Below are 19148 nucleotides of genomic sequence, written 5' to 3' on the forward strand. Positions count from 1 at the left end.
CTTCGGAAGGCAATTGGCTGCTGGTAACTGAAACCTCAGATAAGGAGGAATATTGGACTACTGTAGTTTCCTGAGGCTTCCTCTAATAAATTAGTACAAATTTAGTGCCTTAAAAGTACAGAACAACTTCTTCTTTCTTCTTTCTTCTTTCTTCTTTTTTCTTTCTTCTTTCTTCTTTCTTCTTTCTTCTTCTCCTTCTCCCTCTCCTTCTCCTTCTTCTTCTTCCTTCTTCTCCTTCTTTTTGGAGAGAGGATTGGGGGAAGGGGCAGAGGGAGAGGGAGAGAGAGAATCTTAAGCAGACTCCATGCTCAGCCCAGGGTCTGAGGAGGGCTTGATCCCATGACCCTAAGATCCTGACCTGAGCCAAAATGGAGTGTCAGACACTTACTGCCTGAGCCACCCAAATACCTGCCAAATATAGAACTTTTTTCTCTCACAGCTCCTGAGGCCAGAAATCAAGGTGTGTTGGCAGAGCAATCCTCCTTCAGAAGGCTCTGTGAGAGGACCCTTCCTTGCTTTCTCCCTCTTCTGGCAGTTCCAGGTGTTTCTTGGCCACATAATTCCAATCTTTGCCTCCATCTTCTCATGGCCTTCTGCTCCATCTGTTGTCTTTTCTGTCTTGTGCAAGGCACTTGGCATTGGATCTAGGGTTCACCCAGGTCATCCAGGATGATCTCATTTTGAGATTCTTAATTACATCTCCAAAGACCCTTTTTCCCAATGTTAGGTCACATTCACAGGTTCCCAGGTTAGGATATACACATGCTTTTTGGGAGCCTCCACATTCAACCACTGCAGTATGGATAAGTGAACAGGTAAGTCCAACACAGTGTGCTAAGTGCTATGCTAGGGTAGGTACAGAGGGTGACAGCATGCACAGATGACACCTGGAAGGAGGTCCCAATTCAGTTTGAGGGGTTCAGGGAAGATTTTGAGTGAAGTGACCTGTGAGACGTGACCTGAGGAATGCCTAGGGTAGGAAGATGGGCTGGGAGAGCTTTCTGGGTGAGAGAGAGAGAGAGAATATTACGAATTTAGGTAACTGACAGGAGTTTAATGTGGCTATAAAAGGTGAGATGAGGTGTGGCACAGAAGAGACTACAAAGGTGAGCAGTTGCCCAGAATGCAACTGTCCTTGAAATCCTTGTCCAGCATATTGGAATGTTAAAGCTACAGAGGAAAACGGGACAGATGTGGACTGGATAAAGATAATTTGGAGTGCAGCATAAAGTGCAGAATTGTGGGGTTTAGGACTGGAGCCAAACAAATCAGGATGATGTTGCAGTAATTTGAGCAAGAGATGGTGAGGGGATTAAGGGGTTAGGGAAGAGAAATATTGAGGATGTAGAAATATTATATTCATAAGTATTGTTAGTTACAGCTAAGCTCACAGGTGCATTTCTACAGTGTTTCTAAAGCGAAGAGAGATTCCAAAGCTCTCAACTTTTCATCTGAGCTTTCTTTCTGCCACTATGACTTGCCAACAGAGAAAGAAATGGAGAGGGAGGGAGAAGGGGTGACAATATGGATCTGGCAACGGTTTTAAACAAACATTTGGAATTTCTGAAGCATATCTTTTACAAATGGGTTGATTTCTTTCAGTTCTTAGAGCTGTGAATATACTTTAATTTGCATTGCTTCAAAGTAAATTTGACCTTTTAAACCCCTTCTTAAGTGAAAAAGTGGGACTACACATTTGGGAGGGTGGATATTCCTTATGACTCACTCTTAATTATATGCACCTGTTTAGTTCTTTTGGTTTCAAAAAGTTTCATGAGACGGTTAGGAATGCAGAAGGGTGTTATCAAAGTGGCAGTGGAATTCTGTGCAGAAGGAACGGAGGCGGCAGCCTTAGGAGAAGGTAAATATGTCACTTTGAATATAAGCAGTCCCTCAAGGCAAACAGTAGTGCGCTTCGGGAAAATCTGACTGCTGCTTCTCACTTGGGTGTCCACCGGTGTCCACTGCCCAGGACAGGGGAAAATACTTGTGAGTTTGCTAATAATACTTGCCAAATCAAGTTTTATTGTTAAGTGGCTGAAATGGTAATAATTACTCGAAAACACTGTGTCAAGGATAACTCCTTGGATTTGAAATGCGGTACGACAACAACAAAAATCCCTATTGAAGGTTATTATTCACTCTAAGGGTGTTAGCTACAGGGATCCCTGGGTGGCGCAGCGGTTTGGCGCCTGCCTTTGGCCCAGGGCGCAATCCTGGAGACCCGGGATCGAATCCCACATCGGGCTCCCGGTGCATGGAGCCTGCTTCTCCCTCTGCCTGTGTCTCTGCCTCTCTCTCTCTCTGTGATTATCATAAATAAAAATTTAAAAAAAAAATAAAAATAAAAAAAGGGTGTTAGCTACACCTCTTTGCTATGTTAGGCATGACTAAATACATTTCCTTCCAACAGGCAGTGGTTCCTAGGTCCTATTAACACACTTCTACTATTGCTTCTTAGTAGAGATTGACTCTTATATTTCTTCCATGAACCCTCAAATTATGTAGGAAACCTCAATGTGGGCATTTTTATTATTCACCATATTTTATCTTAGGTTCTCATCATAAACAGTGGATTTTACATGACTTCAGTGTATGTTGATAACAGTAGTGTACAGATTTTCCTTCTTGGAGACTGCAGTGCTCCTTGTCCATTTTATACCAACCTCACGCATCTTGCCTTACCTCAAACAACTTTATGTCACCAGGTTTTGCTACAATGTTCTATACAATAACTGGAGCTCTGGCTAAGTACTGTACAGTCCTCTGACTTTAGAAGGGCAGCCCCGGTGGCTCAGTGGTTTAGCGCTGCCTTCAGCCCAGGGCGTGATCCTGGAGACCCAGGGTCGAGTCCCTCGTCGGGCTCTCTGCATGGAGCCTGCTTCTCCCTCTGCCTGCGTCTCTGCTTCTCTCTCTGTGTCTCTCATGAATAAATAAATAAAATCTTAAAAAAAAGAAGCGAATATACTGGAGGCACAAATATTGGGCAGCAGCTCACATATATAAGTCATCATATCAGCAGAGTGACTTATCTATTGACATCTCCTGAGTAAATCTGGTCCCCTTTTTAAAAATGAAAAGATTTATGTGAAAGTTAGCAATTAAAGTTCATAATCAATTGGCTTCCTGTAAGCATTTGGCTACTGCCTATTTATTCTCTATTAATAAAATAAACGATCTAGGTGGTCAGGTTTGGAAATTTTGGATTACAATAACCGTAATGTATTACATGTGATTGAATAGATTTATTTCCATTTTAGGTTGCCCAGAATAGGGTGTTGGACAGCTTAGCATGTTTTTTGTTTCTAGTCTACGTCAAATTTTAAGTATAAAAATTCAGTGTTTTACATAATCACTAATATGTTTAAAAAATTTGGGTGAGGATTATACTGAAATCTGCTGGCTAATTTCCTTTCTCTCCTTGCCTCCTTAATGATTGCTCACAGTATGGAACTTGTTTGAAATACTTTTCAGCTTGTTTAAAATTTATCTTGCTTCAACCCAAACATTGAAGACATCTGAGAGAAACCACTTTGTAACTTCTAAGTGGATAGAGATAATATTTATGATAAAAGTCTATGCTGATCACAGGGAAAGAGTACAGAATAATTGAATTAAATGAAAATTCATGCCTCAGGAAAGAGTAACTTTTTAGTATAAAGCTAGAAACCAGGAGAAGCTGAGAAAAATAAACTTTACTTCATCTTCTTTTCAGTTTTCAAAATTTTATTTCATATTCTTGTCAGTAGATACCTGAAATGGTAGTTAAATTCTTAAAGCTGTGTTTTTTTTTCTTTCTGCACACCAAGAGGACAAATGTCTGAAATAGAAGGATAAAACATTTCCTTTCATCGTTCAAAAAACCCTTAATATTAGGTTTGTGTTACATTTTGATGTTGGCCAATTCTTTCTGATTACTTTTAAATTATAGCTTCTCCATGATAATATGCAACTCAGCATCTTCTCCATGGGGAAGCAACTTTACATTGGTAACAGGACATACCACTATTAACACTCTAAATTATATAGCTCCTTGGCCTTGTCAATACACACACATTATTCCAGTTACAGTGAAATGCAAGGATGTTTAAAGTGTCTTCCAGCTGGAACATTCCATGAATCTATGAAAAGCAAATTCTGCGTCTCATCCCATATTTGTAGGATGCTGCCTACAACAGTCAAGTGGACAACGTCTCGCTTGTTGGGTAAAGGAAGATGTGATAGGACGTTAAACATCATGTTACTATATTACAGTAAAATGAAGACAAAATGCAAGGGATGTTGTTGAGACATGGATCAAAATTAAAGTTCTCATACCCAAAGGCAAATGCATACTGTGATAAATAACTCTGTACCCAAGAGCTCAACTGTTTGTTTCTTAATGTGGGCACTGGTCTGCTGTGTTGGCCAAACTCCACTTCCCTTCCCTATGCTCTTAGTGGGAGGGTGGAGAGGTGAGAAACAGTCCATAGACCTTGAAGATGACGTTTACCACAGAGGCCTTGCCTGCATCTGGTTTCCTTTTACATCTCCCCTGGAAACATGTGGGAATAGACCACCACCAGCCAACATGCAAATGTCTCTGTGGTCATGACCACTTAGTTCCTCTGTGTTTTGTCACATCCTCTACTCCAAGTCTCAATAAAGACTACATTGTTGAAGGAAGCCAAATACTGCCTTTCAGATTGTGCTTGATGATTGCAGATGTTGCAAATAAATTTATATAGGTATGTAAGTTTTATATATGTACTATACATATTATTTTATATGTGTATATACATATGCAATATTTGGTTAAGTAAATTTATTTTATCTTTAGTATTCCTGCTATAGGCTTTACACACCTCATAGCTTAAGAAAAGATTTCACTCATTCAAAAATTCATAAAATGGATTTTGTGGTGCAAATTGACACTTAATGTAAATAATATTTAAATAATGGTGCTGAAAAATGAAGGCTGTCATCAGCACACTGAGTGTGTGAGCAACAATCTTTCACTGTGTAACAACAGAAGATGAACGGCATGGTCAGGGTGCTGTCCTCAGCACACATTGTTAACCATCAGAAAATTCACATCACTCATAGAGACTGTGGGCTCTTATTGTTAAAAAATTCTTATTTAAACTGGAGGAAGATGCAAATTGAAATTTGACCTTTTATCAGGTATTCATGAAGTACATTTCTCCTCTGTTATACTCTGTCAAATACCTTTGGTACCACTTCAAAGTGACTCTCAGGAAAATTTCCAATTGTTGATTAGGCCAATATGTGAGTAGAATGTGAAACTTCATAATTAGAATTCAATTCTTAACAAACAGGAATTATTCTCTTGCTGTTGTTAAAAAGATTTTATTTATGTGTTTGAGAGAGAGAGAGAGAGACAGAGATAGCAAGTGAGAGCACAGAGAGAGAGAAGCAGGCTCTCTGCTTAGGGGCTCGATCCCAAGACCCTGAGATCATGACCAGAGTCAAAGGCAGACACTTCACCGACTGAGCCACCCGGTGCCCATATTCTCTTGCTTTTTTACTTATAGTTTTAGTCAATTATGCTTTTTAATCACCTTGCTATGATTGCCCATCATAAGAACATTAATGAGTAGCATTCCAAAGATGATTCTTACATATCTATGAGCGTATGAAAATTATTGAGAATCACAGTCTCATCACCATTTCATAGTTGAACCATTTTGTGAGTACACCTCCCAATGATGCTTTAGTCATCAGTCAAATGCCCATGTTCTTCATTTCACTTTTCTGCAAACTAATCAAATACTAGGTGGGAGCAAATTAACACAGCTAGAGTTTTTGTTCAGGACTCGTTAGTATGCCGAAATCAAACTATCTATCTATCTATCTATCTATCTATCTATCTATCTATCTATCTATGGCAAAGTGAGCCCAGAAGTTATGAAGCTAAAAATCTATGTTTGGAAACAGAAAGCTGCTTTGCCTAAGCTGAAGTATGGCATATGATGTACTGTCCTCCTCTTTTGATGTTTATATCACCATGAAATAGTTTGCAAAGCACATCTTAGCATTTAAAAGTGATTGTTTACCGAATAGCTTTCCTGATGTATTTATTTCACTGACTCCCTAACATTGAAATCTATGTATTTAAAAACAATAAAATTTTACTTCTCAAGAACAGTTAAAGTAGAGACAGAGAGATTCCTCTCTTTCATTCTCTCAGTTCTGGCATCACTTGGTGAAATCTTCTTTGACTTCCTCACGGGGACGGAGTCCCTCTCCTACCCTGTAATGCTCTAGCTCCATAGATTTTAATATTTTCTACCTTGGGTTAGGTTGAAGCGTGATGTTACTGTACTTGTGACTCCAAACTTTTCATTATATTAGGTTCTAAAAGGAAAGGTTATTAAAGTCAATTTAATGGAATATTTTGCTATTTATGTTATATTGCCCTTGCAATATGTAAACTCCTTTAGGTAAGGATGTACATATGCTTTTTATTTGGATCTTATACCACACATGACAAAGTGCTGGGAAAGGGAAGGCACTTAATATTTATTTAGTCAATGGATGCATATTACAGGATTTAATCTGTCATGATATTTAGGTAGCAAAGATGTCCATGAAGGTTGATTTATTTTCTAAATCCTCTCTTAAATTTTGTCAGTCTTGGGACGCCTGGGTGGCTCAGCGTTTTAGTGTCTGCCTTTGGCTCAGGGCATGATCCTAAAGTTCTGGGATCAAGTCCCACATCAGGCTCCCTGGATGGAGCCTGCTTCTCCCTCTGACTATGTCTTTGCCTTTCTCTCTATGTATCTCATGAATCAATTATAAAAAAAAAAAAAACTTGTCAGTCTTTCCCCACACCTATTCCCAGACAGTTCAGCTTACTCTCAGATCTAGAACAAGGACAATTTAGTCAAACAAACAGCAGACCACAACAACTACTGCCACTAATAGCTCAAGTCCTTGTTATTGTCTATGTGTCAGGCACTGTTTTAATTACTTCTATATATTAACATGCAATCTTCCTAACACCAGAGTGAAGTATTCCATTATACAGATGAAAACAAACAAACCGGAGGCACAGAGAAAATCAATAACATACAGGATTACAAAGCTACAAGTGAGAGAGGCAGCTTGGTTTCAGAGTCCATTGGCTTAATTATTTGGTTCTGTGTATACCCATACTGTAGACAGTGTGGAGGTTTATCATAGGACCTGCAGCACTCCAGAAATCTACAACTAGAGTAGCTACTGACCCTGGCTGCTATTGTGCTGTGAGTACAAAGTCTGCCTGCAATTTTTCAGTTATGCAACTGTCAATTGACCTTGAGTTTTGGTAAAAAATGGATTGTTACAGGAGTTGTACTAGGTAGTTTGTTTAATAACGTTTTCTGTATCATTTAATGTTCTGGCAACCTTGTGGTGTAGGGAATGTTGCCTCCATTATTTTAGGGACATATAAGCTGTACAAAGTTTAAATGGCACCCTGCAATTTGTACTGTGCTCTTTCTCCTCATCACCAGCTTATTCTCTCAGTTAGAAAATCAAACTCAGATCAAGCCATTCATTTTCTAGACCCAATAATAATGCTATTTCAATTTTTAAAAAACCTCTAGGTTAACTTTTAATGTATATAAAATCCTTTTCAAGTTCTAGTGGCTCAAAAAAAAAAATAGGACCCTAAATTCAAGAGTTTCATTAATTACTAGTTTTATTCCTGTGGCAATGTAGACAGAACTGAAAAAAAGTGAAAGTGTATTTTCCTATTTGCTTATGTTTCCTTTGAAAATTGTAAGGTTATCTCTAAAGTAGCACTATAATTTTCTTGACAGAACATTATCTGTGGAATAGACATCTTGTTGGCAGCGAGGATAAGCACTTTATTTCTAAGAATATGAGCCAGGAAGTGAACAGATTCTGTTGGCACCACTGCATTTAGTGCCCAGATAACAGAGGCAGGGCCCTGTTCTGTAGGCTATGTTAGTTATCCCAGCTTTTGTGGATATTGGCATTTGTTTGAGGGAGGAAGCCAAAACTTATGGTGGTTTTGTTGGTATTAAAAGATTAATAAGTTGGTCCTGGTTTATAGTAACAGAAATCCATGAAGAAGAAACTAAATCAGTTTCACTATTACGATAGCCTCTAATGTGCAATTGGCTCTGAAATACCCATTAATTATTTAAAATAACATCATAAATGTGTATTAATTCTTGCTCCAATAAAAGCTGATGTTGGGTTAATGTGGATTTATTAATGATCTTGTTACTAATAATGTAAATTTGCAATTTGGGTCTAAATCACTGCTTGATCAGAAGCCCACTACACATCATAACTACTTTAAAAAAATATCTGGAACAAGAAACATCCAGATCTAATTGCTCTCATTCAGAGTCTATTTTTCTGCCTTAGAGGCACCTGACAGCAAATCTCCCTACTTTATGTGGTTTTCACAATATAAACTACAAAGAAATTTACTATCGTCTGACATTTTCTAAACAAATCCCTTAATCTCTCCTACTCATTTGTCTTTCAATCTCTTACTCTATTTTTCCTGTCATTTCCCCTCCACTCTATCCCCAACTTCCTCAGAATGACATGAACCAGAGAAGTTGGAGAATTTCTGAACCAGTGTCCTCCGAACATTTTTGGTCATGGGCTCCTCAAGGAGTGTGTGTATGTTATATACTTATAAATTATAACATATATACTTTTGTATTAATATATCATATATCTTATAAAATATGTATAAAATTAAAGGATAAATTAAAAATAAACGTGAAGAGATATTCTAATATTTTCCTCATCTACACTGACTTTTGCCTATTCCTCTCCGGAAACAACTAAGTGGATTCTGAGTAACATTTTTCCCTCAGATTTCTATGTTCTAGATTAGTTACAATTAATTAGTTATTTTGAGACCAACAGTAATAATAACCAAACTTGAAGGTTGCCTCAGAGACCCATATCTTATATAGTTCTTTTCTCCCCCTTCCCTTATGCTCTGTTTTAGCACAGAACTAGTAGGGAGCATAGAGAGGAGATTATGGTACAAAGAATGAGATGTCTGGTTTTGGATTTGGGTTGTATGGTTCCATTTCTTCTGCATCTTTATACTTGGGCTTTAGACATCTGATTTTGTCTTCTGAAAATAAATCCTTTACCATGACAGAAATATTCATTCATTCAAACATTTATGAATGGAGTTCTAAGCACCAGGCTGAATGAAATAGGCACACATTTGAACTGCTACAGGCACAAAACTGCCCCCACTAAGCTTATGTTTTAGTTAGCAAGGGTGGGATCAAATGATTTGACAGTAAACACTATAAAAGAGATAAATCTTCTATGAGTAAAGATAGAATCAAGCAGTTAATTTGGCTTGGAAATTTGGGAAAGTCCTCCCCCAAGTGACACTAGCTGAGGATCTTGAAATACAAGCTCATTGGGTGGAGATGGGTGGAGATGACTCTACTCAGCAGAGCTCCTCATGTGAACCTATAATAACAATAATTTATTTCCACCTGCTTTATAATCACTGGAGTCAAATTCATGTTCCTTGTCTCCTTATTAAATTCCTGCTGGAGATAACCATAACTGCATTGTGCTGGAAAAGGTTCTGATTCCAGCCTGCTACAAACCCACTTTTTGTCAAAGAATTGTATTGTTGCTTTTCCTGGCAATTAACTAGGACTTCTTGGTATCCTATCACCACTTATCCTTCTCTCTGTTCCTCAATCTCTCTCTCTCTCCACCTCCTCCTCTTCCTGTGCCCCACCCCTTCTCTCATTCTCTCCCACTACTGTTCTCTCCCTTGGGGCTAGCCTTACATATTAATCAAACAAAAGTCTTACTTGGGAACTCCAGCAATGTTTCACATAACTGCTTCACAGTTTATCTGGCTCATGGTGGTGTACCAGATACATGGTATAGGGCTTGGGATACTGAAAATGCTCAATATTTATTACTGATTGGTTTTATCAGACACCGTGTCTGATGTTATCCTTTATCATATATTTAAATGGGGTTTTTTTCTAGCATTTATACGTGGTTTTAGGGGAATTGTGTTTATTTGTGTTTATAATGAGGCAAAATACTTGAGCCCCAAATATCTCCAAATATGTTTTTGGCTTTCTAGTCATAAGGCAATAATCTGTTTAAGAGGCATAAAATAATTTGATGGTTTTCAGTGGTCTAAGAATACAAAAATGAGTTACTTGTAAAATTACCAGATTCACCTGGAACACAAATCAAGCTAAAATATAGCTGGGAAGACCTTGTGTCATCTGCATGTTAACTTTCCACCAGGTAATGATTTTTCTCTGCCATCCCTAATCCTCAACCCAGAGCAAAAAGTTTAAAAACAATACAATCTACTCAACAAGACTGTGTCTTTAAAACCCATGCGAAAAGACTATCCACTGGAAAAAAGACAGTCTCTTCAATAAACGGTGCTGGGAAAATTGGACATCCACATGCAGAAGAATGAAACTAGACCATTCTCTTACACCATACACAAAGATAAACTCAAAATGGATGAAAGATCTAAATGTGAGACAAGATTCCATTAAAATCCTAGAGGAGAACACAGGCAACACCCTTTTTGAACTCAGCCACAGTAACTTCTTGCAAGATACATCCACGAAAGCAAAAGAAACAAAAGCAAAAATGAACTATTGGGACTTCATCAAGATAAGAAGCTTTTGCACAGCAAAAGAAACAGTCAACAAAACTAAAAGACAACCTACAGAATGGGAGAAGATATTTGCAAATGACCTATCAGATGAAGGGCTAGTATCCAAGATCTATAAAGAACTTATTAAACTCAACAGCAAAGAAACAAACAATCCAATCATGAAATGGGCAAAAGACATGAACAGAAATCTCACAGAGAAGACATACACATGGCCAACATGCACATGAGAAAATGCTCTGCATCACTTGCCATCAGGGAAATACAAATCAAAACCACAATGAGATACCACCTCACACCAGTGAGAATGAGGAAAATTAACAAGGCAGGAAACAACAAATGTTGGAGAGGATGTGGAGAAAGGGGAACCCTCCTGCACTGTTGGTGGGAATGTGAACTGGTGCAGCCACTCTGGAAAATTGTGTGGAGGTTCCTCAAAGAGTTTAAAATAGATCTGCCCTCTGACCCAGAAATTGCACTGCTGGGGATTTACCCCAAAGATGCAGATGCAGTGAAACGCCAGGACACCTGCACCCCAATGCTTATAGCAGCAATGTCCACAACAGCCAAACTGTGGAAGGAGCCTCGGTGTTCATCGAAAGATGAATGGATAAAGAAGACGTGGTCTATGTATACAACGGAATATTACCAAGCCATTAGAAATGACAAATACCCACCATTTGCTTCGACGTGGATGGAATGGGAGGGTATTATGCTGAGTGAAGTAAGTCAATCAGAGAAGGACAAACATCATATGGTCTCATTCATTTGGGGAATATAAAAAATAGTGAAAGGGAATAAAGGGAAAAGGAGAAAAAATGAGTGGGAAATATCAGAAAGGGAGACAGAATATGAGAGACTCATAACTCTGGGAAACGAACAAGGGGTGGTAGAAAGGGAGGTGGGTGGGGGGTTGGGGTGACTGGGTGACAGGCACTGATGGGGGCACTTGATGGGATGAGCATTTGGTGTTATGCTATATTTTGGCAAATTGAACTCCAATAAAAAATAAAAAAAAAATAAAACCCATGTGAACTGAGTATAAAATCATACTGTTATATATCCTTTTTTGCTTTCTATTCCTTCTCTCTTCATCAAATGATACTAGGCTTATTAACAATCTCTAATTATTCCACTAGTCCTTGTCTTCATTCAACATATCTTAGGGCTTTAACTTAACTATCCTTTTGTTTTTATTTCTTAGACAACTTTTTCCTTCCTTTTTATATTCTTCCAGCTGGCTTCCTATCTCAGTCCATTCTATCTTCTGCATAATTTACTATGTTCTTTATGTCACCCATCGGTCAATGACAGCCTCCTCATGCTACAAGGCTCCCACATAGGCATTCAGGAGACAGAAAAAAAGAAAAAAAAGAAGGTCATAGAAAGGAATGAGAAGGTCATTTCAAATATGAGTGAACTTTTACTGAATTTATACATATTTTAGAGATAGGGTAAGGAGAAAATACTTGATTTTATCAGTCATTTCTAGTTAATGTATTACATTTGCCCAGAGATAAAGTACAGTATATACAGTATAATGTTTTGCTCCGGGGGGGGGGGGGGGGTTCATAAGAAAAAGTGTAGCATTTCGTCATCATCATTTTGAATTGTTTCCTACCACGGAAAGGTATTCTGTAGTGTTAAATTACATTTAAAAAATTATAGAAAATGCCACAGAACATATAGCAGACTGTTTATTCCTGTGATTATACACTGGAATAAATTTATGGTAGGGTGTTGTTCCTAGTTGTTCCTAACATATTTAATGTTATGAGTTATCACTCAATATAAAATTTCTCCTTCATCCTTGATAATAGAATTTTTAGCAGACACCCGCTTACCCAGAATACAGACCCAATTTCTTAGGCTTTATTGCTAGGTGTGGTCATGGAACTAAATTCTAGCACATGAAATATGAGAGAAAAAGAAGTGTGTCCCTTCTGGCTACTGCCTTTACATAGGGGTGTGTTCATTCCTGCACTTTCAACTCTTCCCATTGACTTTAAAATTGATAAGGGATCAAAATGGTAGAACAGTTAGATCAAAAGAGCCAGGGGTTTTGAAAATATAGAGGCTACATATTAGTCCAGAACTATTTATACTCACTTATTATGTGTATATGAGAAAAAGATACCGTTTAAGCCACTTTTATGCTGGTTTTCTACAATAGCAGTCAAAACTACAGCATAAAGGATATAGTTTAATTTAGTGTTGGAATGTGAGATTTTTGTTTGAATATGGAATTAGGTGTCTTCTCAAGGCTCAGATCATTTTTGCATAAGATTTTGCAGTTTATATTGCTTTGTAATATGGATTATGTTTTATGTGAGCAAATAAAAATATGTTCATACATTTATATAACTATTATGGTTATGCAAAACTTTGGGAACAATTTAAATAGTCTCTAGAGAGGACTGAATGTTGGATTCTCTTTAATTAGCTAACCACCATCAAGAACAAATACACTAGTTCTTTAAAAAAGTCTAACCTCAAGTCTTTCCCTACATATTTTCCATCTTCACATCTCATTTGGTTTAAAGAGACCACTTCTTAGACTGACTCCCTCCTCCAGATTTCTGTGGAATTTGTCTCTGAGAATTGCTCTTAACCAGCTGCCTTACCCCAAAGACCCACCCACGCTCTATAAGCACAAGTCATATGCCACACGGCCTTCTGACTCATTTGCTAATGTCTGCTCCTAATCTACTTGATTTTCCTTTGATTTCAGTGGCTTCAATTTAATGATATATTTCATCATATTTAGAATTATTAGCTTAAAAGTTAATATTTATATACACTACAAATACAGTCCTCTTCTCTTGAGACTCTTAATAAATATATGTGTAGCTATCCTTGGTGGCCAGAAATAACACTGGAAAACAACAAGAAATACATCATGCAAAACAATGAATGCCTGCCAAGATTTATAGGTTTCAAGGAGCGATAATGTATATCTAGAGTACAATGATATCTCTAGTACAGTGCTATTTCAGTACATTCCGAGGATCACTCTTAGAAGCTCTACTTTAGTTTTCATTTTTTTTCCAAGTCTTAGACTCTCGATTATACCCTGACCCCCACCCCTCAAAAAAAGTCATGCTCATAAATTTCAGTGAAGGATTTGGTTTACTCATGGCCTTCGGATAATAAGTTGATTAAAGTTCTCTCACCAAAATTTCATTAGCTTATATTCTGCTTCACCTTCCATGCACTAATCTTAAAGCTGTCACCATGGCTGATGAATAGTTTTACAGATATAGACAATTAAGCAAATTCATTTCAACATCTAGTACCTAATACCTTAGACGTGAAAATGTGGCTTGTGTGTCTCTCCAAGAAGTTTACATGTTTTAAGTGATGTTCACTGGCATTAGGAATGGAGTAGCTGATTGCAACTCTTGTTGATATTTTGAAGACTTTACAAATACTTGTTTCCATTTAATGGAAGTGATGATAATCATAATAATTATATAAAGGGTCATTTTGTGCTATGCAGAAAATACTCCAAATAGTTTATGTATCTAATATTACTTTATTTTTGTACTTCTGTTCATTGTATGCATTTCATCCATAATTTTATCAGCTTTCATAAAAATTATATAGGATAAAAGGTGAGAATCTCTTGCTTCTATACATTTATTTATTTATTTATTTATTTATTTTTATTACTTTTCTTTACTCAAGTTCTATTTGCCAACATATAGTATGCTTTTAATTCCATTCTTTCAAAGTAACTGCTATTAACACTTTTATGCCTATTTAGTCAGAATTTGCATCATCTTATTTAATCATATAAAGAGATTTATACCCCTGTCCCTATTAATATTTATATCTATATACACAGATTTTGTCAAACAAGATTGGTATGTGCTAAAGTGGTTTGCCACTGCCTTTTCCCAGATACACCATATAATGAGCATTATTCAGTTAATGCACATGGATTTCACTCTATCTTTTTAATGTCTATGTAGCATTCCAATAATAGACAGTAATTAAACATTCTTTATTGATGGAAATTTAGGTTATTTCTTTTTTTGTGAGTAACATATAATGATGAATATCTCTGCCCATATATTTTTATGAAATTTTTTTTTACCATATTCTTTGGTAAAGTTCTAAAATGGCTAGTTGCTAATTCAAAGATATTTTAATATTCATTCAGTATAAAATAGAACAGAAATTCCTAAAGACTTTGACTATAAGTGCTCCCCATAATCATACTTTTCCAGAGTAGATTCTAAACTTGAAATTCTGCATTTAATCTTCTTATTACAAAGCATCCCAAATGAGCTGTAGAGTCAAAGCAAATATTCCATCAGACAGTGCCATAACACTTTAGAATGATGAAATGCTTAAAATAGAATATTTAAGTTAGAACTTGTAAATAGGTTATAATTACTGCTCTCATAATGGAACCATGCTATAGCGACATGTCCAAGAGCAAATTCTTTCCAGCATTCTTAGTATTGATATAAATGTCCAAGTGGTGAGCATATGTTTCTGGAATGTTTAATGTTTCTGTCGGCAGTTGGGCAGGGTTTGTCTTATTTTAGGGGAGCTGTGTCATAGGTCAGTTAATAATTTCTTATGTCATTATTACATTCCCAAAAGATTTGATAGAATAAATGCACATTTCTGAAAAAGTGACCTGAGCATGCCAATCATAACAATTTTATGGAGAATTAATATTTTAATACAATATATAAGGAAGAGTTTGCCAGAAGCATGGAATTCTCTGCTGTCATATAGTTCAAGCACACTGATCTTGGCTGTCAAGTCTTTGACTTCATTTAAACCAAACTGATCTAGTTTGTTAGCAAAACCACAGTTTATGGAAACCAGACTTTTTTTTTAATCACAGAGTTAGAGATTATTTTTTTTCCTCATTGCCGATAGCCCTAGTTGAGCAGAACTAAGAACACTGGTTTTATGTTAGGAGAATTGCAATGAAGAATTAATATTTTATCAAAAGATGGAGAAGGATGTTGTCCAATCTGCAGGGACTTTTCAATACCAATGACCATGTTGGATTTACAGAAGAAATTATATTTGTATTTACATTAGGATTCAAAAGCACTACATTGTTGGAAGAATTTGGAGAAAATCCCAAAGATAAGAAAACTTTGGCCAAGTCTACTAGCTAAACAATGCTTCATGTAACCCCAATCTTTGCTCCTCTCACTCAGAAACTTTTTAGAGGAGTATGGCATCTACAGGATTAGTCAAAGGAAGTTTGGCATGAAAAAATAATTTCAGCTATTGGCTCTTTTTGGTTAAGAGTTACAGAAAGATTGATACAACTATCGATGGCAAATGTGTCAAGATATTATTTCAAATTTTATCAGCATATTTGGAGATATTGTTGCCTTTGTATGTGAAAAGGGTCATTATTCACAGTGATTCATAGCACTTTAATTATGATAAAACATACTTTTAAAGGGAAAAAATAAAAAAAAATTTAAAAAGGGGAAAAAAAGCCCAAATAATTGACATTAAATAAAGTAAATACTGTGACTTTCTGTCTTTCTAAAAGTTAGAGAACATTCTTCTGATATACCTTGACCTATGAGCTATCTGGTGGCTATTTAATTTCAAAAGGAGGAAATGAAACCAATTTTGTCATCAACACAATTCCAAAATACAATGTTCACAAACTATTATAAATTCTATTAGTGAACTGAATAGATTAATAAATTTTAGTTTTTGTATATTTTGACGATTTGTACAATAAGATAGTCTTTGAATTATACAGCTACAATATAAGGCAAAAGAAACATTTACATATCATTAATCCTTGCAAAATACTAAGTGATGGCAACAAGGATATTTATAAAATCCCAAAAGCCAGATAATCTGTGTATGTGTCTTACCTTTCTTTTGCGAAGCCTGACTGGGTTATCTGTGGGTTCCTGGGTGGCCAGAGTTTCCTTTAAGTGTAAACACTGCATGCCATCTCCTGAGTTGACCTTTGGGAGACTTTTGTTTTGATGTTCTGAGAAACCACTCTTCTCTAGGCCATTTTCAGCTGACATTCCACTAGGGCAGGAAGGAGGTTGCAGAAGGCAGCTTCCAGAATCTGCTTTTAATAACGGCAGTCCTCTGTCCATGCAAGGAGCAGCCAAGAACTCATCCTGTACTACACTGCAGGTGTTTCTTTCATGTTCATCTTTAGGGAAGTCAAGTTTCCTCCGTTGCTGAGCAATCACAGCAGAATTAAACAATTGTTTCTCAGGCACAATATCTTTCACAGTCAAAGAGTCACATGCACTTAATTGGGGTGCATCTTTTATTTCACTTAAACTTATATCATTACAAAGCTCCAGGCTTTTGCTTACAATGTAAGTAACTTTTTTCTCTCCCCTTTCTTCTACCAGTCCTAAGTCAGCTCCACCAGCCATTCTCCAGGAGTTACTTTGGTTACCTTCCATGATGGGCAGCGTCTTTATTAAGGAGCCTGCTCCTCTGCTGCTATGTTGGTCTGATATTTTATGTGCTTGGGTAGTTAAAATCTGCTTATCATCTGTAATATATGGATCAGAATCGGCATCCTCATCAGAAACATGTACTAGTGTTTCTGTGCTGGCCTCCAGAGAAAGAAACTGATCTTCATCTTCATGGCTGTCATTTTCATCCACCTCCTTTGAAATGTGACCCATTGGCCTCCCAGGAAAGTCTCTCATCTCTGAACCATGGCAGCAGTCTGGTAGTGAAACACACTTCTCTTTACGATCCACATTTAAAGTTGCATCTTTTTCCATACTTGCCTGCAAGCTGTCAGCTACTAGTCCATGATGACATGCTGGGTTATGATCATCAGAATTAAAAGGCTGCCCAATCCATTGGGTCACATGTTCTTCCCAGCTTCTCTTTCTGATAGCTACAGACATGTCATCGTAGTTTGACAACAGATAGAGAGATATGTTCCATTTGAGACTAAAGGAGATGGAACTTGATGAAAGATGACTTCATATCCACTGGTCGAAGAAGAGAGTGTTTTGTCGTTTCACCACCTATTAAATTTTTTAAAAAATATATGTATATAGTTCAGGATATTCATTAACAAACCAAAATACATCTTAGAAAAGAGCACATTTAATCTGTGCTATGAAAGAGTAAGTAAGAGATTTTAAAAGCTTCTATTCCTTAGCTTTAATGATGTTACTTCTTTAAGAAGTAGCATAGTATTAGAACAAAATTTTGCATTTAATATTTCTGGTCAAAAACACTGACAACACTTGAAATGCAGCTGAATTGATTGACCTATTAATGAATGACAATCCAAGTACTGAATGTGTGAAACTCCATTAAGAACACATTTGCATTGCAGTACTTAACAAAATTCACCAGAAGAAACCTGTTGCTCTCGCATACATGCTTTCCTGCTCCACTTTTGTGAACACAAGATCTTATAAAGATCTATTTGCTGTTTGGTTTAAATCACAGCAGAGGCCACCAGGGAACTGTTCATTCACGACATGAGCTATGGAGACAGCACATATAATGTCTTAGTTTGGAAAGAGCTAATACAGATCCCAAACTACCAGGATGTATTTACTCCAGGGAGTGACTAAGAAACATGGAATAATCTAGTTTAGCTCCTATTAACACACAATTCACAAGAAAGTATAACACACACCATTGACCATGCCTTAGGATAAATACATTTGCATTCATGCTATCACTGCTACCACTAGCTAGCAAGCTCATTTTGTTGAAGCTTAGAGGCATTGAATAAGTTGCCCAAGGTCATATATCCCAGAAGTAAACCAGGATTCAAACTAGGTCCTGTTTCTAACTAAGTAGCCAACAAACTTCACTGTCTCCATGGAATGAGATTCTACTTGTGCCCTTTCCCTCCACCTAGCTTAAAGATTTTTATTTGTTTATTTATTCATGAGAGACACAGAGAGAGGCAGAGACACAGGCAGAAGGAGAAGCAGGCTCCCTGCAAGGAGCCCAATGTGGGACACCATCCCAGGACCCGGAGGCAGACAGACGCTCAACCACTGAGCCACCCTGGTGCCCCACTCCACATAGCTTTAAGTATGTATAAAATGTGAACTCCTCATGCAGGAATTCAGTGAACCAAAAAGAAGATGTGAACATGGTAAAAATAATTGGTACAATTATTCAGAAATTTCAGTAGCATTCTTTTTCGCTTCTAAGGCATTTAGTTTGTATACGTCTATTAGAATTTGGCCATAAAAATCTAAGTAAACCAGGAAACCAGGCCCTAAGATAAGGTAGATTATAAACACATTCCAGGTAGCCTTCTCCTTTTTTTGCCTTGAATTATTCAAACCCTTAGTTCAAGGAAACAAATTATACCAATGTAAACTGAACTTTAAAAAAAGGACTAATCCAAATGTTGTTCCATAATGAAACCAAATTATTGGACCATAAAAGAAAAATCCCATTCAAAGAGCAGACACTTCTAGTTTTTCCTCTACACAAGAAATGTCAGCACATAAATGGATTGGCT

At 37.0% G+C, this 19148-nt stretch overlaps 1 protein-coding gene across 16 annotated transcripts in view; it reads right to left on the minus strand.

The window, feature by feature from the left end:
- DLC1 (DLC1 Rho GTPase activating protein) overlaps positions 1–19148 on the minus strand; it is a 488697-nt gene that overhangs the window by 374435 nt on the left and 95114 nt on the right. For all 16 annotated transcript variants that reach the window (XM_072763589.1, XM_072763592.1, XM_072763595.1 and 13 more), the window contains one exon: positions 16537–17676. In XM_072763589.1, the coding sequence (XP_072619690.1) occupies positions 16537–17553 (1017 nt within the window). In that variant the 5' untranslated portion in view covers positions 17554–17676. The remainder of the gene's footprint in view (positions 1–16536; positions 17677–19148) is intronic.

This window comes from Vulpes vulpes, chromosome 7, assembly GCF_048418805.1.
Source record: "Vulpes vulpes isolate BD-2025 chromosome 7, VulVul3, whole genome shotgun sequence".
Classification (NCBI taxonomy): Eukaryota; Metazoa; Chordata; class Mammalia; order Carnivora; family Canidae; genus Vulpes; species Vulpes vulpes.